The sequence below is a fragment of the Oryctolagus cuniculus genome, chromosome 15 (assembly GCF_964237555.1).
Source record: "Oryctolagus cuniculus chromosome 15, mOryCun1.1, whole genome shotgun sequence".
NCBI classification, from domain to species: Eukaryota; Metazoa; Chordata; class Mammalia; order Lagomorpha; family Leporidae; genus Oryctolagus; species Oryctolagus cuniculus.
The window spans coordinates 66,034,224-66,059,533 of record NC_091446.1 but is presented as its reverse complement, the minus strand read 5'-3'; the positions used below and the strand labels follow the sequence as shown (position 1 = coordinate 66,059,533).

General features: G+C 40.4%; 1 protein-coding gene across 16 annotated transcripts in view; it reads right to left on the bottom strand.

The window, feature by feature from the left end:
• KAT6B (lysine acetyltransferase 6B) overlaps nt 1-25,310 on the bottom strand; it is a 204,004-nt gene that overhangs the window by 24,883 nt on the left and 153,811 nt on the right. For all 16 annotated transcript variants that reach the window (XM_051823152.2, XM_070057868.1, XM_008269925.4 and 13 more), the window contains 2 exons: nt 24,537-24,698; nt 21,122-21,215 (listed from right to left, as the gene is read on the bottom strand). In XM_051823152.2, the coding sequence (XP_051679112.2) occupies nt 21,122-21,215; nt 24,537-24,698 (256 nt within the window). The remainder of the gene's footprint in view (nt 1-21,121; nt 21,216-24,536; nt 24,699-25,310) is intronic.

Here is a 25,310-nt window from a genome sequence, read left to right as displayed (position 1 = left end):
AGACCTCTCTCTCTCTCTCTGCCTCTGCCTCTCTGTGGTTCTGCCTTTCAAATAAATAAATAACTCTTAAAAGTATCCTTGAAAAGTTGTAAGATTTTAAACTCTGTTAAAAACATACACACTTAAAGCACACGCTCTCAGCAGATGACTGCATGTTCTTACAATGCCTCATCTGCTGTGAAAACAGTGTAATTAGATGTTTCCTATGTAAATCACTGGAAGCAAAAGCTGGGGTTTCTTGTTCCCAGTTTTAGAGCTCTGAGATTCTCTGGGGCAACTGAGATAGCCCATTCTAATACCAACACATGCAGCCGACCTGCACCCCACAGATGGACAGGGCAAGGCATATTTACAACATTGTCAACAGTGCCACTCACTGCAGGACCAGGCTTTGGGAGATAAGATGGCTGTAAGAGTGACTTTCCTTTCCATATTCTCTTTCTCAAGCTCTCTAAAATAGTGTGTGTGTGTGTGTGAGAGAGAGAGAGAGAGAGAGAGAGAGTGTGTGTGTGTGTGTGGCAAATGTCTGCTAGAAACCCAATCCTGGATCATGAGTTTTCCCAGCAAACACAAAATTACAGTAAGACTAAAGAAAGAAAAAAATGGGAACACAAAGGTCTTTAAATTTTGGAGGAGGCCAGCACTGTGACACGGTGGGTTAAGCTGCCGCCTGCAGTGCTGGCATCCCCTTGAGTGCTGGTTTGAGTCCAGGCTGCTCCACTTGTGATCCAGCTCCCCATTAATGCACCTTGGAAGGCAGTGGAGGATGGCCCAAGTGCTTGGGCCTCTGCACCCACATGGGAGACTCAGATGCAGTTCCACACTCCTGGCTTTGGCCTGGCCATTGCAGCTATTTTGGGAGTGAACCGGTGGATGGACAATCATCCCCCTCAACCCCAACTGCCTTTCAAGTGAGAAAAACAAACAAACAAAAAACAAAAAAACAACAACAAACCTTCAAAAAATTTTATCAAAGTACATTTCAGAAGGGAATCTGCCAGTCTTCAAGATTACTTTCCAAAATCAAAGCAGAGCTCATCATCCAATCTCACTGATCCACTACTGAAGAAAATGGAGGCAAAAGAACTCTCTCTACTGGTCTTCTCTACTGGTTTATCTAGACAAACAATCCCACTCCACTGGTCTACTTTTTTTTTTTCCCCACTTACCTTTCACTTATCTCCTGAACATTTTCAAACATAAGTTGAGGTAAAAAGCCTCTGGAATAATAAATGGTCAGGTCTAAGGGTTACTGCAGAGCCCATTTGCCGAGTACACAGGCTGTCTGAGTGTGAGGCTGGGATGGGCATCCAGTTAAGTGATTGATGGGTCTGTCAGTACGTCTGGTGTCATCTAAGTAGCCTTTAATCTTATAGAAATCTTAAAGTTCAAATTGGATGTTAGATGTTAGGAGAAAAACATGTCAAAAGACATCATTTACTACCCCATCAGCTAGTATGTGACACATGTCTCTACCTCTGGAATGAGCTGCTATTCAATCTGCTGTTAGAGTGACTTGTCTCATAACAGCAGTGGTTATAGTGAAGACTTCAGTAACAATATATTAATATTAGCACAGCTTCAACCACAATACACTAATACTATCCCCATGGCCCTTTATTTTGTGCATATCAGTGTTAATTAAGCCTTCAAAGGATTAGGATTGTTTAGTAATGTGTTCTACATGCTAGGCACTTTTTAGTTTGGTTGTACACAACCTTTCTAGTCTGAAAATTTAATGAGGAAAAAAGCTTTCAGAGTTTAAATTGGTAACTAGTATGCAACTGCTAACCCCAAGAACCACAAACTACGTAAAATAACAGGAACTCAAATAGTCATGTTAACAACTAAAGTTCATTTTTAAAAAATCAATTCAATATGCTACATCACAAGCAATCAATCAAATGACAATCATCATTTGCAAATCAAAGCACAACTTGGATACTCTAGGGGATATATACAACTAGGTGGAAGTGTGTGATTATGGACAAGTAGATTGGAGCAGATTGAAACTGTAAATTATGTTAACTGTCTCTTGTAATTACCCTGCTTCAGAACTGAAACAAACTTCCTGTATAATTTTGCCGGGGAATGGAGATCGTGATACAGAATTGCTTTTTGGTTGGTATTAACCCTTCAACAGCTATTTAATTACATGTGATAAGGTCAAAGAAAGTTTATCCTTAATTTATGAAAAATTGGCAGGGAGGTGTTTCAAAGTAAATCTGTTGAAAAGCTCCAGATTATTAATGAAATTTGGTGGTTTCCTCTTTAAGAAAGATTGATCTAAATTATTTGGTAAAATAAACAATGTTTAAAACAAATTCCTGGGCATCATTCATTTTTTCCTCTCTGAAAACATTCGCTGTGGTTTGCGAGTTTTTAACTGGATGCAACTGAAAAGCTGCAGGGGGAAAGCCTGTCAGAGTCCTCAGACACATCTTCTGCTTTGTAGGGGAAAATCTCATTAACTTCCCCAAATTCACAGGGAAAAGCTCCCACACCGGGCAAACCACTGGGCAGGACTTCTGATCCAGGAATACAGAATCATCTTCTCCTTAAGAAGAAAGCCTGTCTCGCAATGAATCACCAACAGAACCCTGTTTCAGCACATTTTAAGGCATTTTAGACCTTTTCTTTCCCTTTCTTAAAAGCTAACATTTAACATCTTTTCTCTTTTTAAGCACTGTTCCTAATGCCTAAAATCTGCTGCAAATTTTAGAACTGCTAATACCTAGCGTGTTTTAGGAAGAGGGAGGACAATTTCCTGTTCATGCTTTCAGTGGCTGCCAGGACTACTTTCTCTCATTTTAAAAGTAGAAGAAAGGAAAAAACTGAAAATAAACAAAACACACAAAAAGGCCTAATCTGGTAGAACTTGTATCTCTTGGGTCTTACAGCTGCATATTTTTCTTTTCACTCCACCCTGGTCTGCACTGTCATTCTTTGTCCAAATCCTTCACATCATCACCATTCTGTTAACATAATACCTTTAATTATGTTTCTAAGAAAGAATGAAAAGAGAAGGAAATATCTATTTTAATCTATGGGATCCCCTTTAACCCTTTCCTTTCTTTAGAATTTATCGGCTCATAATCTGGGATCATTTGGCTTACAGAGTTTTTCAAGTCTGAATTTTGCTGATAGGACACTAGTAATACAGTTCAATGTGCTCTTTCCCCCTCTATATTACCGCCTGCAAAAGGAAGCTGGATCCAGAGGCCTAATATGACCGTAGTTTTTATAAAAGTATAATCTCTTTGATCAGGAGGTACATCATTTCTGGTTACCTCTCTTTTTGTAATGTTTGTAACTACTGATTTTTAAAGTCCATTCATGCACTGGGGAAAGACTGAAAATTGGTAATAATTTACTTAATATCATGTTATTAATTTCATTTGTTAGCCAGAATATATACAGAAAAAGAAGCTTCTTCTCATTTATTAATTGGTTACCTGGTGGTAAACTTCATATAGGAAAGGCAGGACAAAAGCTTTAGTTAATAGTTTTCAAGAGAGGCCGGTGTTATGGCACAGTAGGTAAAGCTGACTCCTGCAGCGCTGGCACCCACATGGGTGCCAGTTCAAGTTCCGGCTGCTCCACTTCTGATCCAGCTTTCTGCTTATAGCCTGGGAAAGCTGAGGAAGACGACCTAAATCCTTGGGTCCCTGTACCCACGTGGGAGACCCGGAAGAAGCTCCTGGTTTCGGATTGCTACAGTTCTGGCCATCTGGGTATGAATCAGTGGATGGGAAATCTCTTTCTCTGCCTCTGCCTCTCTGTAACTCTGCCTTTCAAACAAATAAATACATCTTTAAGAAAAAATAAATTAGGTTTAATGCAATTTGATGAGCTAAAAGAAAATATTAGAACTAAAGTCTTTAAAAAAGTAGTTTTCAAGAAAATGAACTGGCTCCCGTTATGCTCCAAATTAGTTTGTTTCCAACTATCATTACGAACTTGGGAGTTTAAACATTTTGTGAGTTTCAAACACCTGCAGCCATTATCTTTATTATTATATTTATTGCTGGTGGGAGCCTCTTCTAGTTGCTAGCTCAGTCCTTTAGACACGACCCAAGTAAGTCTTGCATGACTGCTGCTAGTATGATAAGAAAGAAGAAGAAACACTATTTTCATACTCCCATTTGAAATGATGAACCCGATAACCTGCTTCAAACCAGCTTAAGTCACCACCTGGGCCCCTGCATCTGCCATATAGGAGTGGCAGTTTGAGTGCCAGCTAGCCCATTTCTTATCCATCTCCTTGTTAATGTGTCTGGGAAGCAGTTAACTTGTCTTACATTTTCTAGAGATTTCAGCAGCACTTTTTTGAGTCCATTCTGGTATGAAATTGTACTGGGTATCTTTTTTCTTTCTTTTTTAAGACTTTTTAACTCACTTATATGAGAGGAATAGACAGAGAGAAAGGTCTTCCACCTGCTGGTTCACTCCCCAAATGAGCAGATCCAAAGACAGGAGCCAGGGGATTCTTATGGGTCTCTCACGTGGGTGCAGGAGCCCAAGGACTTGGACCATCCTCTGCTGCTTTCCCAGGCATATTAGCTGAGAGCTGGATGAGAAATGGAGCAGCTGGGACTCGAACTGGTGCCCATAAAGGATGCTGGCCACAGTGCTGACCCTCACCCCACCAGGTTTCTCTTTAAATGTAGACAAATGGTTAAATGCCTAACTGAATTGCCTTTAACCCACTCAACTATTTTTCTTACAATGTTTGTTTATTTTCATCTACTTGACAAGCAGAATGACAGAGACAGAGGGAAAAGAGACAGAGAACTTTTATCTGCTAGCTCACTTCCCAAATGTATGCAACAGCCAGAATTGTTGAAGCCAGGAGCCCAGAACTCAATCAGCTATCCCCTCCCAGGATGCATCGATAGGGTACTGGACTAGAAGCAGAGGATCTGGGACTTGAACTGGCACTCTGATAGGCTATTTGGTGTCCGAAGTGGTGGCTTAATCCATTGTGTGCCCCAATACCCACCTTAGCCACTCAACTATTTTTGTGTACTAAAGAAACATCAATTTAAAACAACTGTGTTGAAAAAAGCCTCCTCTATGATGTTAACTGAAAGCAGGACTCAACATAAATAATTAAAGATCAGAAGTTTTTTTTTTTATTGTAAACATAAGAACACAGCATGAATATTAGAGTAAAAACATATTAACTACAATCCTATGGGTAGTGGAGTAAAAAAAAAGTCCAAGTACTATTTTCCTAACAAAATTCTAAACAAGTCAAAGAAAATCTTTTGCTTCACCCAAAACAAACTGATATATATTTTTAAAACCCAAACAAAGAACTACCTTACAACCAGCTGACTTGTAAATGTGTTGTTTAGAAATGCTATAATGAGAGGCAGTTTAGCAAATTTTTATTTTAGAAGATTCTACATCAAACATAATGCTTCTACTACAAGCTTGATCCTGTTAAACAGCAGAAAAATGCTTTCCTTGTATACACCTTAAATAACAAAATGGCAAAGAGTTGGAAGCATTTTTTTGCTTGATATTACCAGATTTGTGTGTACTTCTCACAGCCAGGAAGCACAGAGCTACGATGGATCCTCTGTGTGTTGAGCCTTTGCTACCTGCAGGTAAGGAATAGATCATACACCCTTACATCCTCATCTCCTAGGCCACCCTGGCACAGTCTATGTACAACATGTTCACTAAAGGAAAGGAGGGAGGGATAAATGAGTGAAAAACAAAGACCAAGAGGAGACTGGAGATTAAGCACTTGTATTGTTATACACACTGTGCTAGGCATGGTGTTCACGGCTTGGACTTCAGGAGTGAACAAGTCCCTGCCTTTACAGTGTGCTGTTCAGGTCCCATTTATTGATGGAGATTAGGTTATTTTCACACTGATGATCTGAATAGAATTTGTCTAGCAGTGACTTTTAATGTCACTCAGTAATTAATGTTAAAAATCCAGACAAAAGATGTAGTCTTTAAAAAAAATCCACCTGCATGCCAAAACTCAAAAAAAATTCTGAGCTATGAAAGGCAAAACAGTAGCTTTCAGAAAAAAATGAGAGACTGTAGACCATATGTTTCATATTTACAATGTTTTCATTGAAGCAATGAATACAAACCATTCTATAAGAGCTATTTATTTGCTCTTATTTATGACAAGCTTAGTTTTAAAAAAAAGATACATAAATAAATCGTTAGCTGCACTGCCTCACGCAACTCATTTCAATGCCATTCAGTAATAGTCAACCTCTGAACAAATCGCTGAGAGTTCAATTTTCAACCTTGATGTTATCTTTAGCATATTAAAATATATCATACTTCAGGCCAATGTAATAAAGGAGTAATGGCAAAAGCTTTTAGTGTAGCATCTTATAATGAGAAAATAAAGAAAAACAGCCATTTCTTTATTATATTATAGATCAGAATCCTATTAAGATATTTGTTATACTGGATTACATGGGTCAAGACATGTATTCCCAAACCCAGCAAAAGCCCAAGGATACAGCTGACGATCCAGGACCATCCAGCAGGTGCTGGGACTGTGGTGGGGGAGGGGCCTCCATTTTACAAAAGACTTGAGCACCATTTCAAAAGCATAACTTAGTATTCTTCTATGATTGCCTTGACTGTGCGCACCCAGGGAGCACAGGTGCTGGAAAAGCTGAGCAAAGAGAGAAATGTTCTTGACAACTTCTTCTAAGTTGGAATTTTCCTTCCAAAATAAATGTGTCAAGAAATGAAGTCTCCGATAAGAGCAAAGTACGGGAAAGATTAAGTAGCTCATCAACCAACTGTGTGTGGACGTGAATCATGTCACAGGTCTCCCTTCTCTGCCTAGGGTTTACAGTAGATAACAACAATCTGTTTCTATTGCAACTTTAATGATCTCAAGATACTCCAATGAAAACATCAGACCACAGAAGAAGGCAGGGCACACCTGACATCATTTGGAAGTAAGTAAATCAGTGCTGAGTATGTTCTAATAAACTGAAAATCTCCTTCCTAAAAACCACATATGCTAAGAGTCAGGACATTAGCAAAGTTCTTCCCATGGTAATTCATTTAGCACCTCTTCAACAAACAATAAGGATCTACAAAGGATCAGGCTCTCTTAGGGAGAACAAAATCTACACCGTCATGAAGCTTACTTCTGGAAAAGATATGGACAAAAAACAATAAATACGAAAAGACAAGCCGACAGGAAAGACAAGCCATGGCAGGTAAAGTCATGACCTGGGATGCTAGCATACCATATGGGTGCCACTTAGCATCCCAGCTGTTCCACTTCCAATCCAGCTCCCTGCTAATGGCCTGGGAAAAGCAAAAGATGACTCTGAGCTTCTGCTACCCACGTGGGAAACCCGGATGAGGCTCCTGTCTTCAGCCTGGCCCAGCCATGGCCACTGTGGCCATCTTGGGAGTGAACCAGCATATGGAAGATCTCTCTCTCCCTCTTTCTGTCTAACTTTGACTTTCAAATAAATATACGTATTCTTTTCTTTTTTTATTTGACAGATAGAGGTATAGACAGTGAGAGGGAGAGACAGAGAGAAAGGTCTTCCTTCTGTTGGTTCACTCCCCATATGGCTGCCATGGCCGGCACTGTGCCGATCTGAAGCCAGGAGCCAGGTGATTCTTCCTGGTCTCCCATGTGGGTGCAGGGGCCCAAGCACTTGGCCCATCCTCCACTGACCTCCTGGGCCACAGCAGAGAGCTGGACTGGAAGAGGAGCAACTGGGACTAGAACCCGATGCCCATATGAGATGCCGGCGCCACAGGTGAAGGATTAACCAGTGAGTCAAGGCGCAGGCCGCAATAAACGTATTTTTAAAAGACTTGCATAACTTTTTTTTTTTTAGAGAGATTTATGTATTTATTTGAAAGTCAGAGTTACATATAGAGAGAAGGAGAGGCAGAGAGAGAGAGAGAGAGAGAGAGGTTCTCCATTTGCTGGTTCACCCCCAGTTGGCCACAACGGCTGGAGCTGAGCCAATCAGAAGCCAGGAGATTCTTTCAGGTCTTCCACACGGGTGCAGGGGCCCAAGGACTTGGGCCATCCTCCACCACCCTCCTAGGCCACAGCAGAGAGCTGGATTGGAAGTGAAGCAGCTGGGACCGGAACTGGCACCCATATGGGATGCTGGCACTGCAGGAGATGGCACCACCTGCCATGCCACAGCTCCTCACGTAACTTTCTAAATGATTTTGTACTTGCTCAGCCTAGGGTGCCACTAAGAAGAGAGACATGGAGACAGAATGAGGTATAACTGGAGCAAGCTTTTAGCCTAGTTGTTAAGATGCCCAGGTCCCACAACATAGAACCTGGGTTTGAGATCCAGTTCTGGGCCCCAGACTCCAGTTTCCTGCCAGTGCAGATTCTGGGAGGAAGCAATGATGGCTCAAGTAATCAGGTTCCTGCCATCCACATGGGAGATCTGGACTGCGTTCCTAGGTTCCACCCCAGCCAAGCCCTGGCCATGGCAAGCATTTGAGGAGTTAACCAATGGATAAGACATCTCTCTGTCACTATTCTCTGCTTCTCAATCAAATAAACATTTCTTTAAAAAGAAACATAACCATTAAATACAAATGTATGAGTAAGTAAACACTATATATCAAATAAATAGTTTATTCATTCAATTGCTTAACTCCTCACAGGAAGTAAACATGCTTTCTATTATATTAACATATCCCTAAGAGTCACTGGCATGGTGCCTAAAAGTTAACTTAGATGCTTTGCTTGTGGGTGAAAAAAATGGAGAAAGTGAAAAATTTGTCCTGCAACCTACCTCTCAGAGATTTCACATCCCAAATGCTTGCTTCACAATCTCCACGCCATCAGATAGGAAAGAATGCATGTGGCTTCCCAGGATAAAGGAATGAGGCTTCCTGCAATAAGCAGACAAGCCCCAGAGTTTTGGCCACACTGAGGCTTACAGAAACAATATCTCTGCTCAACTGTACTAATTCTCAGGCAGCCTGTTGAGATGTGCAAGTCCCAAACAGGACTGAAGACCTTGCTTGAGAAGTGTGCTGTTTCATCAAAGCCTATCGGGGCCAGGATGCGAGTGCTCGGAGGAATCTGTATGCCAGGATCTTACACTCCACTTGCCCTCTCAGAGAGGCTTGGTGATGCCCACAGAGTTCTGGGTCCTTGGGGCTTACCCACTCCCAGATGGATGGCTTACCGGAACCCAGCCAACTCAATTCCTAAATGGACACACCTCCTTTCCAAGGAGACAGAAACACTGAAAAGCTTTTAAGTAGAAGCTCTTTTAAACAGAATAGTCTGGAAGCCAGACTGTTAAAACTGGTAGGTAGAACTACGATGAAATGTATTCCTGTGTTTAGACATCATCTAGTACACCACTGAAACCAGCAGTTAGCATTCAAGATACAAGGGAAGAAGTTTACTCTTTAAGAATGTGGACATGATTGGTCTCCTGACAGCACATCCTTCTAGGCAGATGAAATATGTGACTTTTCTTTCAAATTCTGCTTTTAGACCCAGGAGAGCAGGGAAGCAGAAAACCATGGAGAGGATGGTTTTCTCTTAATTCATGGTGCCTTCTCAGGAAATCATTCAATAGCTACCGAGATGCTAAAGGAAAGATGAGCCTGGGACTCTCCATGGACACAGGTGGCTATAATACATAAGGAGTAAGAGATTTCTGTCACTGGAACCAGAAAGGAGGAAAGGAAGGAAGGAAGGAAAATTACGCCAGTTAACACTCAGTGAGAAACAGACTAAGACACTAAAGATTGTACACGAGAGCATCTTTCCTTAAAAGTTTATTTTTATTTCCTATTTTTCTTAAATTGAGTTATATGTGTGCTCAGGGTTGGGGAATAGTGATGGAGAGTTTTTTTTTTTAACTTAAAAAAATTTACATAAAAGGAACAAATTTATATAAAAGGTTGACTATAAAACATTTATATAAAGAGAACAAGCAGAATTACATGGCTAACCATGCTTAAGACATGAACCAGCTCACAAGCCAGAGGCACGAAAGTTAGTCCCCTGCACCCATCTTCCAGAAGCATACAAAAATTACAGACTTGGTTTTAAAAATGAAGGACCCTCCTTTGAAGTATACACACCTCACAAAAAGCCAAGGTGAAACCCTCAACATGTTTAATATAACAGAAAATGCCAGCAAAGGGAGTTTCCTGAAGCCACTGCCTAATTCATTCAACACTCTTATTCCCATGGTTATAGTCATGTTACATGAAGGACAATCCTGGAACACTCATGCTACTTTCATAGTAAATTAAGAAAGCCAAGACTTCAATTTTATTCTGTAAATAAATTCTAACTTTAAAAATGCCTGATTATGGGGCCAGCGCTGTGGTGCAGCGGGTTAACGCCCTGGCCTGAAGCACTGGCATCCCCTCTGGGTGCTGGTTTGAGACCTGGCTGCTCTACTTCCCATCTGCCTCTCTGCTAATGGTCTGGGAAAGCAGGAAAAGATGGCCCAAGTCCTTGGGTCCCTGCACCCTCGTTGGAGACCCTGAAGAAGCTCCTGGCTTCGGATCAACACAGCTCAGGCCACTGTGGCCAACTGGGGAATGAACCATCACATGGAAGACCTCTCTCTCTCTCTGTAACTCTGACTTTTAAATAAATCTTTTTAAAAATGACAATAATCATCACCTGGGAACTGAAAGACTAAACCTGACTACAATTTCTCATTAAAAAAAAAAAAAAAAAGCCTGAATACACAGTTAACTGAATGTTCAGCCCTTGATGAAGTCCCCGCGTGAACACAAATCTCCGAAACTAGCCTGGGGACTTACGGACCCAACCGCCACCCACTCCTCGCAGTTTTAGTGACATCGCCCCTTGCCCCCATTTACTTAAAGGCTGAAGTGAAAGAGGAAAAGTTAAAATTTAAACTCTTTACAGTTCTAATTAGCAGGTTTAAGTGTTTCAGATGAGCAAAGAATGTTAAATTTCACTAAATGTTTTTTCTAAAAGTGTAATAAATGGACGGCGCCGCAGCTCACTAGGCTAATCCTCAACCTTGCGGCGCCTGCACACCGGGTTCTAGTCCCGGTCGGGGCGCCGGATTCTGTCCCGGTTGCCCTTCTTCCAGGCCGGCTCTCTGCTGTGGCCCGGGAGTGCAGTGGAGGATGGCCCAAGTCCTTGGGCCCTGCACCCCATGGGAGACCAGGATAAGTACCTGGCTCCTGCCTTCAGATAGGTGCGGTGTGCCGGCCTTTCTCTCTGTCCACTCTGCCTGTCAAAAAAAAAAAAAAAAAAGAAAAAGAAAAGAAAAAGAAATGCTGAAAACAGTTCATCTCTTTTAGCTTAAAAACAAAACCAGAGGCATAGCAGGTTAAGCCATGCTGCAAGGCCAGCATGCCACATAAGCACTGGTTCAAGTCCAGCTGCTCCACTTCTGATCCACCTCCCTGCTAATGAGCCTGGGAGAGCAGCAGTAGATGACCCAAGGACTTGGGGCCAGCACCCACGTGGGAAACCGGGATGGAGTTCCAGGGTCCTGGCTTTGGCCTATCTTGGTCTTGGCAGTTGCAGTCATTTGGGGAATGAATCAATATGCAGATGGAAGATCAATCTCTCTCTCTCTCTCTCTCTCTCTCTCTCTGTCTTTCCCTCCTCTACAACTCTGCCTTTCAAAAAGAAAAATGAGTAAATAAATCTTAAAAAAAAAAAAAAAACACCAAAAACAAAATCAGACTGATTTCTGTGCTCTCAGCCATTGAAGGTTGTGTTTTGTTTATTTGTTGTTTGTTTTAAATTTATTTATTTATCTGAGAGGCAGAGTTACAGATAGAGAGGGTGACACAGAGAGAGGGGTCTTCCATCCACTGGTTCACTCCCCAGATGGCCACAATGGCCAGAGCAAGGCCAATCTGAAGTTAAGAGTTAGCACTTCTTTCGGTTCTTCCACATGGGTACACTTGGGCCATCTTCCTCTGCTTTCCCAGGCCATTAGCAGGAAGCTAGATCAGAAGAGGAGCAGCTGGGATATGAACCACCAGCACCCATATGGTATGCCAGTGCTGCAGGTGGAGACTTATCCCACTATGCCACAGGGCTGGCCCCGAGGGTCGAGCTTTCTGACTCTACTTAAACCATAGCCCTCTGCAATATATCCATACCTCTTATGCTTTATACTGTTCTCTGAGGTACTGAACATTGGCTGGGGGATGTCTCTGTGCCACAAAAGAGATGAGGCCTTTGTGGCGATTAAGTGAAGTGTGTAGTTCAGGTGACAGTGCTTGGCACACAGCAGGGCTCTGGAAGTATCTATCAGCTACGTTCATGATCTTTGCAGCTGTTGCTGTTGACATGCTGGCCTCTTTTAGTTTTCCTGACACCATTCTCTCCTGATTTTCTTCTGGCTCTCAGACCTGAGTCAATTTCCTTGATGAGCGCCTCATTTTCTATTAGCTTCTTAGGTGTTGGAAGCCAGAGATCCGCATCCTCAGCCCTGTTTCCCTACACACTCTCCTCTGGTTGTCCTCACTCCTACCTATGGTTTTAACCATCACTGCATGCCCTTGACTCTTCGTTAGTCCCTCTCATGCAGTTCCCCGCTGAGCTCTGAACTCCATGGATGTCCAAATACACGGTGAAGGCAACAGGAACAAAGCTGCACTCACTCCCTTCGTTCATCAACCAGTGTTTACTGAGCTCCACTCAGCGCCAGGCAGGGTTCTACCTGCTGTACAGCAAACAGGAAAAGACATGCCTCGTTTTCATTCATCCTCATCACCGCTGTGCTAGATCAGGCCTTCAACAGCTCCTGTTTTTTAAGATTATTTTCTTCTCACATCTTTCAGGGCTCGAAATAGTGGATGGGAGCTCTCTCTGTCTCTGCCTCTCAAATAAATATTTTTAAAAAGCCATTTATGGATCACAAGCGTGCTCCTATTTTACTAAAAATCCTTCAGAATTAATTCTTAATGGCTAATAATATTCCTGGATGTACCATTATTTTCTCAGGGGAATGGTTCTCTCTTACCTCTAAATTATCAAGGCTATATCAGTTTTGTTCTTACGGCAAGTAATGACACTCAGAGGGACAAATGCACCAAATTATTAATTCTTTGAGTGATGGACTGTGAGAAATTACATTTTACTAGTTTATCTTTGCACCTCCAACTTTCTATGATGAATTTACATTGTTATAACTAGGGGAGGAACACAAAGAAGGAAACCCAATATTTAAAAAATAATATTGTGAAAAAAGTTTCTATACTAAGAATGAAATTAATGCAAGACAGACAATTGAAATGCTGGTATCATCAGAATAAATTTCTTTAAAAAATAACTGGTAAGACATTTTTGATACATACCACCAAAGTTCTAGAAAATGTTAAACTTGTTCCAGTGCCCTTTGTGCCAATTTTTTAGATGTGGGTACATTTTAAAGTTTTTACTGTTTGATAAGCAACAAATTGTGATTTTGGTTACTTAAATTTGTATTTGTAAAGTACTAGCACTTTTATTCAATTGAGTTAGTCATTTGAGCTTGGGTTCAAATTGCAGCTGTGAGTTTCTCTGTGTGACTGTGCCTCTGTTTCGTCACCCAGGGATGGGTTAGCACACACCTCACCTGTGATTGTGAGGAGTCAATGAAGCAACACTCGCAGGGCTCTCGGCAAAGTGGCACGCACTGGTCACTCAGGCAGTGCCGGCAACACTGTCGCCACCAGTGATTTTCCTCTTCTGTCCATCCTGTGCTCAGAGCCTCTGTCCATTTTTCTATTAAGAGTTTGTTTCAATGCAGTCAAATCTTTCTTTTATTATTTGTTCATAAAAATATTAAACAGACGCTCAGCCCTCTGCCTCTCTGCTGAGTCGCCTGCCTGGTCTGGCCAGGCGTAATCTCTGCACTCAACTATGTAACCTCGCTCCTTCCCCCACCCCACCCCCCCGCCCCGAGTCCGAGCGACTGGGCACTCTCTCTTAGGTCCTGTCTGGAGAGGTGCCCATCCGTTCTTACGGATGTCCCTTCCCTAATAAACTTTGCTACTTTTACCTCCCACTAACAAAAAAAAAAAAAAAATTTAAACAGATATCGAACCTCTGCCTAGCATCTCTGTTGTTGTACTTCCCACTGAAACAAGCTTTACATTTTTAGATGGTCAATCCACCTGCATATTCTTTCATCATTTCTTCTATCACTTTGATGCCTAGGATGTCCTTGACTATCCAAAGATCAGACAGAGAATTACAACTTATCTTCTCACTTGTTAATGCCTTTGTGTGATTTTTGTTTTAAGATTTATTTTATTTGAAAGGCAGAATTACAGAGAAGCAGAGGAAGAGGGAGAGAGGGAGGTCTTCCATCCGATGGTTCACTTACCAAATGGCCACAACAGAAGAAGCTAAGCTGGGCTGGTCCAAAGCCAGGAGCCAGGAGCTTCTTCTGGGTCTCCCACACGGGTGCAGGGGCCCCAGCTCTGGGGGCATCTTCTACTGCTTTCTCAGGCCATAGCAGAGAGCTGGATCAGAAGTGAAACTGCCAGGACTCGGAGGGATGCCCATATGGGATGCCAGCACTGCAGGCAATGGCTTTACCTGCTACAGCACAGTGCCAGCCCCTCGTGTTTGTTTTTTAATCATCTAAGTCTTCAAGCTGCCTACAGTTTCTTGTCTAGTTACTCAAATGCCTACCATGGTTCTTCACACAGTTATGCTTTGGAGTATACCAATTCCCTCAGCCTGGAATGCTTTAATTAACTTCTTGTGAGCTCTTAATGCATACCGTGCAGTCTATCCAACAGTTGTTGAATTTCCAGTAATTCTGACTACCCAGCAATAGCTATATGTCTTCTTCACTATCATCAGTGAAGTCTAGTACAGTTTACACTGGGCACCACGATTCACCAAGGTTGAATTAAAGTGACTTCCTTCAAAAATGAAGGAAGTGATTCTTGTCATTCTCCCATTTGTATGTATGCATTTACGTATATGAGTGATGACGCCAACCTCACTCACCACCACCTGGCACAATGTTCTCCTAGCTACGCTCCACCAACTGGTTTTCCTTGGGCCTCTCCTGGGTCAGAACTGAGGATAGGTTTTGCACGCCACTCACCAAGCAGGGTTCTGGCTCAGCAGGCCTGAGTAAAAGATAGCTCATTTTCTGCTCACTCATCACCCAGCCAAGCAAAGTCCTAAACAGTTGAAATTATGTAAAGCATACTATAATTGCTACATAAGTATAGTGTATCAGCCAAAATATGCCTAAGATTACTTACTTCAGCACTTTTAAAATTACAAAATATTTCAAATAACCTACATGCCCATACAAAGGAAAGCATGTGAATAAACTATGGACATCCACATGTTGAAGAGAAAAGCAGCTGCAAACGAGAGTAAGAAATCTCTGTGGAGTGATTTCTAAGATATACAGTTAAATGGGGGAACAATAAGAACAAAATATTACCTAAAGCATGCTACTTTTTGTGTAAGCAAGGAAGAAAAACTAGAAAAATACATCTACTTGCTCATTTGTGCAAAAATAAGTACAAGAAGAACAAACAGAAACAGTGAGATCAGCAACCTGCGGGAAGGCTCAGGGAATGGGGATGAACGGAGCGGAGCATCAATGCCTTTCGTGTAGCTGAAACACTGAAAGCAGATAATGCTTCTCTGCGTATAGCCTTTAATATAGTTCCACCTTTAAAAACTCATATTAATGTTTCACATTCTAATTTGGAAAAGATAAAAAATCAAAATGGAAAACAAACAAGCCTAACTGTATTTCAATGACTAATATAACTACACCGAAGAGAAAAAAACTACAGAGAACTAACTCAAGTGACATGGAAACACAGTACTTTGACTATACTCGGTACAGCAACACAACTATACACAAAGACTGACCTCTAGTTAACGAGGTTAGTTTTTCTCAGCGGTTTGAGTTAGCAATTCTGAAATTACTTAAAGTGTAGTCTGGGGCAGAGCACATACATAAATATAATGTGGAAAATGGAAGCCAGCGTTCCACTCTCAGAAAGGGGAGCTATACAGGTATACAGAAATATTCATTCTTTCTTAGCTCTGTCCTCAGAGAGGGCCCTGAAGCAATGACACCCTGGTGATAATCAGCACACCAAGTACCCAGATTTTAGTTTCCAACCATTGTTCTGCAGTGTAAGGAACCAAGGCTCTGAGGGGAAACGGAGGTAGAAAAAAATAAGATGAACCTGGAACACCACATACTAGAAAGTAAGGAATTGCTCAGTAGGTGGGAACATGTCAAGAGGGTACAAGTACCAGTTTGAAGAAGCTCTCATCACATAAATATGAATCCAATTATGTCTAGGGGACCAGCGATGGTAGCAACAAGTTATAATCCACAGAATAATTAAAACCTGAGAGTCCATAACTATAAAATAAAAATAAAAGATTAAATATAGGTAGAAGAGATGGCTTCCTTTAACAAATGCCAATTATTAAGACAAACAGTGGAATTAAAATTACCATTTGGTAACTACTATATTAAAAATTACTTTAGACAAGAATCATAAATAAATGCTAAAAACTAGTAGGTAAAATCTGTATGAGAAACAGCACATTTATATAATCCCAAGTATCTTCTCACCAAACTTTTGCAGATAACAAAGGGAAAAATGGTAATTTTAAAGTGAAGGAACCTGGCAAGTACTACTTTAACCCAGTAATGGAGCAAATATGTTATTGTGCGAACCTCATAAGATGCAGTCAGGAGGACACAACATCACTTTTGTGATATTCCTGCCAAAAAATATAACATCCAGGCTGGCACTGTGGTGCAGTGGGCAAAGCAGCTGCCTGCAGTGCTGGCATCCCATATGGGCACTGGTTTGAGTCCTGGATGCTCCACTTCCAATCCAGCTTTCAATTATGGCCTGGGAAAGCAGTAGAAGATGGCCCAAGTCCTTGGGCCCCTGCACCCACGTGGGAGACCCGGAAGAATTTCCTGGCCCCTGCCTTCGGATTGGCGCAGCTCTGACCGTTGCGGCCATCTGGGCAGTGAACCAGAGGATGGAAGACCTCTAATCTCTCTGCCCTGTCTCTCTGTAACTCTGCCTTTCAAAATAAATAAATAAATTTTTAAAAAAGGTATCATCCAAGTACAATCATGAGCAAACATCAGATAAGCCTAAACTGAGGTACACTATACAAACTAAGTGGACTATACGCTTAAAAAATGTCTAAGTAATGAAAACCAAAACATAGCAAGACTACACACTATTTCAGATAAAAGGAGATACAATAACCAAGTATGACAAGCAATCCTGACTGGATTCTGAACTTCACCCCCTAGAAAGGACATTAGTGAAAAACGCAAAATCTGGAATTTGAGTAAGGTGTACAGGCTAGATTACAGTGCTGAATCATTATTAATATCTTGATTTTGATAATCTCTAATGTAGTTATGCATCAGAGCATCTTTGCTCATAGAAAACATACTATTAATATTTAGGGATAAAGATACAAGGGCTGGCACTGTGGCATAGCGGGTAAAGCCACTGACTGCAGTGCCAGCATCCCATATGGGTGCCAGTTAGAGTCCCAGCTGCTCTATTCTGATCAAGCTCTCTGCTATAGTCTGGGAAGGCAGTGGAAGATGGCCCAAGTCTTCGGGCCCTTGCACCCACATGGGAGACCTAGAAGAAGCTCCTGACTCTTGGCTTCAGACTGGCATAGCTCTAGCCACTGCAGCCATTTGGGGAGTGAATCAGTAGATGGAAGACCTCTCTTTCTCTCTGCCTCTGCCTGTCTGTAACTCTTGCTTTCAAATAAATAAATAAATCTTAAAAAAAAAAAAAAGATACACACATTGTCCACTTAGTCTCAAATGACTGAGAAAAAAAATGATCAAAGAATAATAAAGCAGAAAGCATATCATACGCAATAACATATTAACTTGTGGATAGTCTGCATAAAGAACTTGTGGGAATTCTTGGCATTATTTTTTGAAGCTTTTCTCTAAGATTGAAATTATTTTGAAATTAATGAAAAAATAGTGAGATGGATAAAGCATTGCTGGGTAGCTTTGGCAACAGGAGCAGGTTGGGGCTTGGGAGGGGAACACTCTGGCATACGGTGCAGTCCCCTGGCAGCCTGTCAGTGCCCTGGGAGGAAGAACAGCTAACTGCCTTGCCTGAGGGAGTTGCTGAAGCAGGAATTGCTAAAGTTTTATTATAAGGGGCCTTCTTTGAGGTTTTTCAGATGTCTGCTGGGGACAGAGAGTAGGATGAGTAGAATGTGTGTGTGTGTGTGTGTACAAAGGTGGGAGGATTTCAACATTTTCTGATAAAGACAAGGAGTCTGGGAATCCAGGAAAAAGGAATGTGTTGTCAACTTTGGCTTATGACAGTCATTGCCTCCCCCACCTACTTGTTTGGTGCAGCTTTACAAAACCCAAGAAATGGTTTAACAGCAAGCCAGGTGTTGATGCTCTTTAGTCATTGTGGCCAAGTTCTGCAAATGATTCCTGAACAAACTGTCCCAGGAAGCCAGAGACAAACACCTCGTGGGTGATCCCTAGTGAACAATGTCCAAACTGCTGCAAAGTACTGCATGACAGTGCTCCCTGCTGCTGTCTCATTTCAACTCGCTAAAACAGTTATTATCATAGACAAAAATCAAGATTTTCTTGATTTACAAGTTTATTTGACTAACTGAATATTAACCCACCGACCAAATGACCCCAGGTTCAGGCACAAATAGAAATAAAATAAATCTAATTATGGAAAGATCCCTTAAAATATCAGAGCAGATTTTGGAAACCCTACAACCCTAGTTGTGTTTCTTGTTCTGAGCTCTGAATTATGAGGCCAAACATGTTTATGAGAGATTTTGGAATTCATCCCTCCACTCAGAAAAACACTAGATCCAAATGGTTCTGGAAAGATATTTACCCACCATTATTTTAAGTAACTCCTAAGAGGGAGATGCCATTAATTTTTTTTTTTTTGGCCATCCTCTTTCGACTTTACTCAAATCTTTCAGCACAGTCCTTCAGCCACTTCAGTGTAGGGTCAACGCCAAGAGTATAGGAAAGGAAATCTGAAACCACATCCTCAGCACCACGTTGCCTCATTCTACCCTGAAGGGTGGCCTTCCTCCTGTTGGTCCAAACCCATCCAGAAAAGAGTCTATCGTGTTTAAAGTTCATGTGTGAAAATACATGGTAGACAGTTTTCACTAAAATAGTTAAAGTATGGATGCAGCATTTGAAGAGAATGTCTTTGTTACCTGGATTTTCTCTTATTTGGAAGCCCTTAGTGCCGGATCATGCTGTACCGATATGTGACTATTCACAGCCAGAATTTTACTGGTAATTACCAGTCTCTTTTTAATTTTAGTTAGAAAATTATCATGGGCAGCAATCACATCACTTTGGAGATTCAATTCATATTAAAAAAAAATCTAATGCAGATTTCTGGGAGAACTGTCACACTGGGAACAAAGAAGAAGGTATACAAGTTTATGGTAGGTTGGAGTATGACACTTAACTGATAATGACTACAAAAGGATAGAGTCTAAGTGTGATACCAGAGATTAGGGAGCCCAGAAGGGGATGAGATAAAATTCCAGGATGCAGAATCACAAACAAGAGGTTTGACCAGGCTGCTAACAACGACTAGGATTTTGAACAGAGAAGCAGGCAAAGGAAGGAGAGGTCATTTCAAGGAAGGGAATGCATTATCAAAGAATGAAGGTCAAGTAGCATATTTAGAATACAAGAGGAAAAGAAGATTAGTAGATGAGGAAGCCTGAAAGACAGGCTGGAACTAGTACTGGAAGATCTGGACTACTTAGTCAAGAAGCGAGCCTTATTCTATAGGCATACAGATAGAATCACAAGTTCAAAGTGAAAATAACAGTTACGCATACCACAGATTATCTTATTTATGAACAACTTAATGAATGGTGGCCACAAAAAACACCAGCCTAAGACAACTAGTTTTGCCCTCAGAGTTGATTACAGCTAGGACTCGCTAAATAAAAATGATGAACTCCTGGTAAGGTAGCCTTCCTTGGAATATCTAGGTCAGGAAAGAATAGGTAAGACTAGTGTAATGATTTATTAACAACTGGAAATGTTACCTAAAAATAATTTTAAGAACTTTAAAAAGAATCATAACTTTCAATGCAAACAAATTACATGAATAACTGCTATACTGGTTATTTTATATTCAGATGTAAGTATTTTAATACCTACTAATAAAGATTTATATTCAACATATTTTATCACCATTTTCTGTGAGCAAAGTTACACTGTGGTTTCTGCATTTGATGTACCTTCTGAATAATTAGACAAGCTACAGTCTGGTAATCAAAAAGCATGGTGTTTCTTGTGACAAATTTTTACATGACTAGACATGATTATTATTATGAGAAATCTGGCCTTCATGTTAACAGTCTTCTAAATCATTTCTTAAAATACAGTGTTAAAACTCCATGTATATATCCAATATAATATAAATGAGAAGAAAAAAATACCATTCTTTAAAATAGATTATCCTATACACACTGTTAACATATTATCCCAGTTTTAATTGAGGAGGCTCAGAATACAAGTGTATATAAAACAAGTATTTCTTGGAAAACCTCTAGATACAAACACTAATAATTTCCATACCAGGCAAGAGAATTTAACAAAACAAGATAAGACTTATTTCTACTAGTGAGGCACAGGAAAGGCTCACTAAAAGAATTGTTTTTGAAATGGATATAGCCCTTCCCTGTTCCATACTGTACAAGATAATAGGTAAAATTTTAGAAAGCTGAAAATCCTTTTAAATAACACTTCCTTTAGCTTTAATCGCGAATAATTGCCTCTTTTTGTGCTAATGAGCATGAGCAACAGAGAATGGAATGTAATTCTGCCAGTTCATTCAGGGTAATGGCTTTGCGAGCTACTGAGACTTCTCAGATCCCCAGTCTCAATTTCCTAGAGTACAATAACTGAGCAGCAGTAAATTTTTCACTTGAGGAAGATTTTGTAATCTATGTAAATATAAATAGAAAACCCATTATCTATTGATAAAACAACAAAGTAGGTTAAATAAAGTTTTATGTGTTACTGCTTCCTGTAACAGCCATCGGCTCCCTGGATCATGAAAGTAAATAAAGCGCTTCACTTACTGAAATCAATGAGAAACCGTCCAAATCCTTGCCTTTGGTGCTGGGGCATGATCATTATGCAGGAGACATTATACTTCTGCTGGCAAAGCTTTTCCTGAGGGAAGGAGAAACAGATCAAGTATGTCAGAGCTCTGCTGAAGTGGGCAATTCCCCGCACCTGCCACTGTCCTTGTAACAAAACAGTCCACTAAGGTGAGCCAATGGGTTAGGTTAGGATCAAGCAAAATAACCCTACTGTGTTAACCAAACTAGCAACTAACAACAAACCATCCATTCCAGAAATGCCTCTCAATATGTCTTTATTCCTAAGTCAGTACTGTAAAATATGAAGAACCCAATGAAACACAAACAAAAGGAAAGAAAATAAAGGCAGTGAGAAAGAAATGCTTTCCTTGTTCAAACAATGTGGGAGATTGAGAAAATAACATCCAGAGAGTTACCCCGTGTTGTAAGTAAGGGTTTATCGGACTAACTTTGCTAAACAATAATTTACAACTCTGCAGCAGCCATCTGGATTCTGCCTTTGAGCCAATGCCCCAGTGAAACTAAAATAGTACACACATGGGTACCTGTGCACAAATAGGGTTCTGCTGCAGTGAAAGGTAGAGAACTAACCTGCATTTCAAACTAGGAAAACAAAACAAACAAAAAATTTGACAACAAGAAGAAAACTCAAAGGCTCCAAACAAAAGTGAGACCTAAATATTATCAACAGTCTGAAACCAAGAGGAAGACAGGGTAAAGTACACTATGCAAGAGTTCTGATAGTTAAAGAAGAATTTGCAGTTTTCATGGGATATGGCATCAGAGCAGCAATATTTTATTCAGAGTACAAAGAAGCTGCCAAAACCTACACAAAAAAGATCTGGAAAAGGCTTTTGAGGTTGTGAAGACTCTAGCCAAATATAAACCACAAATGAGATTGACCACAAATGGTACCAACCACATCAAAGAATTACTTTAGAACACCCAGATCTTTAATGAACCTATTTGAAAGATCACAGGAAATGGTTGTGGAAAAAACCCTACAGGGCAGAATTAAAGATTTCTTTGTGAAAAAGATGAGTTCTCAACTTTTGCACATTTGTAGTTGTCTGTGAAGCCTCTACAAAATGAGGAAGAAGCAATAATGGGTGTGAGCTTTCCTAAGATGGTGTTGTCCATCACTAAAGTTCATGCAGGTGGCAAAGGTTCAAAATGGTCTACTTTGCAAAATTAAGACAAATGAGTCACTCCATCTAAAAAGAGATGTACTCTGGGTTAAAAGGATTTATCCTAGATGCCATTCCTTTCTTTGTCAAGAACTATTCCCACCTTCAGGAGTTTTTCTGAGACCCAAAACTGCTGATTCCCCACCACCCCACTTAACACATGTTACTGTGGCTAAATTCTAAACTATGGTTGAAGTAAGTGCTTCTTCTATCCTTCCTGTTTAGAAACTCACATGCATGTAATGGTCTGCATGAAACCCTCCAAGAGCACCCTGGCCATCCTCTGGCTATTCTTGAATGACCTTTCTAATCACTCCCAGGATTTGGTTTACTATAACCCCACAGGACCAAAGATGTCCACATTCCATTTAAAACATCAGAATAGGGCTTAATTTGCATTTGGTCTTTTAAAATGACTAATTTTTTTGTTTTGCTATATTGCCAAAGAAAATAAGAGTTGCAGAACACTAAGAAATGACACTAGGTGCTGGCATATTACAGAAGAAACTCCGACGAAATGAGAAAAGCTGAATTGTTTTCAGTAAAATGTTGGCAACCTGGGAGGAAGAGACGTGGAGCTTAAAACTTCAGAAGTCACCATCACCTGTACATATATATGGCTACTTCTCAAAAGGCCAAAGATGCAGGAATAGGACAGGCACAACACAAGGTAGTCAGGCACCATTAAGCCCTACATTTAAACTCATGTATATGTAAAAGAAACACGATTTTTTAACAGAAAAGGCAGTTATGCCCACTAACTTTTAAATCTATATCTATCTATCTATCTATATATATATATATATATAAATTAACTTACTTCATTTTCACTGTAAAGTTTTATTAAATAAGTGGAAGAAAACATTGAGGCATTTTTCCATGACTGGTGTTATTTATTTTTGCTTCAGGTCTCTGGGATGATTCTTAAATTTAACAACACTTTGCAAAATACCTATAGTAATTCAGCTATCTTGCAATCCTCAATGAAAATGGTACTTCTATAAAGCATTCCGTTCACAATAAATGACAATAGTTGAATTAAAATTCACTTATCACCTCACATGAAACAATATACCATAAAATACAGGGTTTGGGTTAATTTACCTTCTGCTTTAAAATCTTATAATTACTGTCACTGTTTATATACCATCTATAAATTTAACTATTTCCTTAGTTACCTAAGAAAAAGTAAGGTCATTACCTGGTAAATATTTTCAAACAAAGTTTTCCTTTATTGCATATGAGTATTTTTTTTCTTCACAGCAACCTTTGAGCAGAAGAATGCGACAGAACTGCTACGAACCAGTGAAAAAGACAAACTATATCATCTTATCATGTCAGGATCTTCCCTATGCTAACAACTGCAGAGGTGCATGGGCTTCTAAAGGTTAGGTTGTTTTAGAAGTTAAAACAACAGCACAGAGCCGGCGCCGTGGCTTACTTGGCTAATCCTCCGCCTGTGGTGCCCGCACCCCAGGTTCTAGCCCCGGTTGCTCCTCTTCCAGTCCAGCTCTCTGCAGTGGCCTGGGAGGGCAGCAGAGGGTGGCCCAAGTGCTAGGGTCCCTGCACCCGCAAGGGAGACTGGAAGGAAGCACCCGGCTCCTGGCTTTGGATCGGTGCAGCGCCGCCCATAGTGGCCATTAAGGGAGTGAACCAACGGAAGGAAGACCTTTCTCTCTATCTCTCTCTCACTATCTAACTCTGCCTGGCAAAACAAAACAAAACAAAACAAAACACCAATAGCACAGAGATTAAGAGATGAAAGGATAACAACAGTCAATATATTAGCTTTACTGTGCAACTGCCAATGTTCTAGCTCACTGAGATATTGCTGATACTGGGAAGACACCAAAGAGAAAGAATTATCTACTAAATCCTACATTACACTGAAACCTTCATGTTGACACCACTTGGGAAGAATAGGGAAATAAGATTAAGAAAAATCAAAGAGGCTACGTGGTCGCAAGGCAGCAATCATAGTATTTTGGGGATGCTGGCAGTCAAGAGGTGCTTTACACACTTCCTAGGCACCATGTTTCTGTTTCTGTCTTTTTAAATAAGCTCTGAACATGAACACAAGCTTTTCAGAAACATATGCCACTTATTCAAATTATAGTCATAGAAAAAAACCCTGTTCAAAAAACTGGGCTCTACCAAAAACATTTTGAAAAAGAAAATGAAGGTCATGCTGGCTCTTGTTTTACCTTAGAGAAGTATCCAACCAGATGACAGCCTTTTTCATCATTTTTTGTAAGGACATAAAAAAGGAATGGCTCGACATCATAATACAACGTTTTGTGGTCCAGGAAGAGCTTGGCTAACAAGCAAAGGTTTTGGCAATAAATTTTGCTCATATTCCCATCAACCTAGCAAAAAGAAGCAGACAACATTATTTAACATAAAAATAGCACTCAATAACATTGTTTCTTCTATACAGCATTTCATAAAGTATTTAATTTTATTTCCAAATCCTAAACTGAGAGATTAAAACACTCCATTAAACAAGTACAGAGTTGACCAAAAAAAGCTGCCACCAGGCAAATCAGAATTCCACTTTTCTCTTAAATCAGAGTGAACGAATAAATTTAAGGTAGGTTATAATTCTCTGTAAGCCATGTACAGAAAGAATAATCATTAGCAACAGAATAATTTTTATTTGTAATTTATTACAAGTTAAAAACTAGCTGTTCATCTTTCTGACTGTGTCAAGCTCTTTTGGCAAGCTTGAAGGAAGAGGGTAGTATTGCTGATAATATGTGAATTCTCACTACAGGTTAGGCACGTGGCTTCTCAACCTGGATATTCTCTACTTTTCAAACTGGGTAATTTATTGTAGGGACTGTGCTGTGCATTATTCCAAAAAAGATTATCAGGGATGTCTTCCTTATTGGAATCAAGTATTTCTTGGTTAGAGTTTTGCCTTTGCAAAGAAATCAAAATACCTCTCCAGATAGTTAAGCTTTATTTTGTTTTCTAAG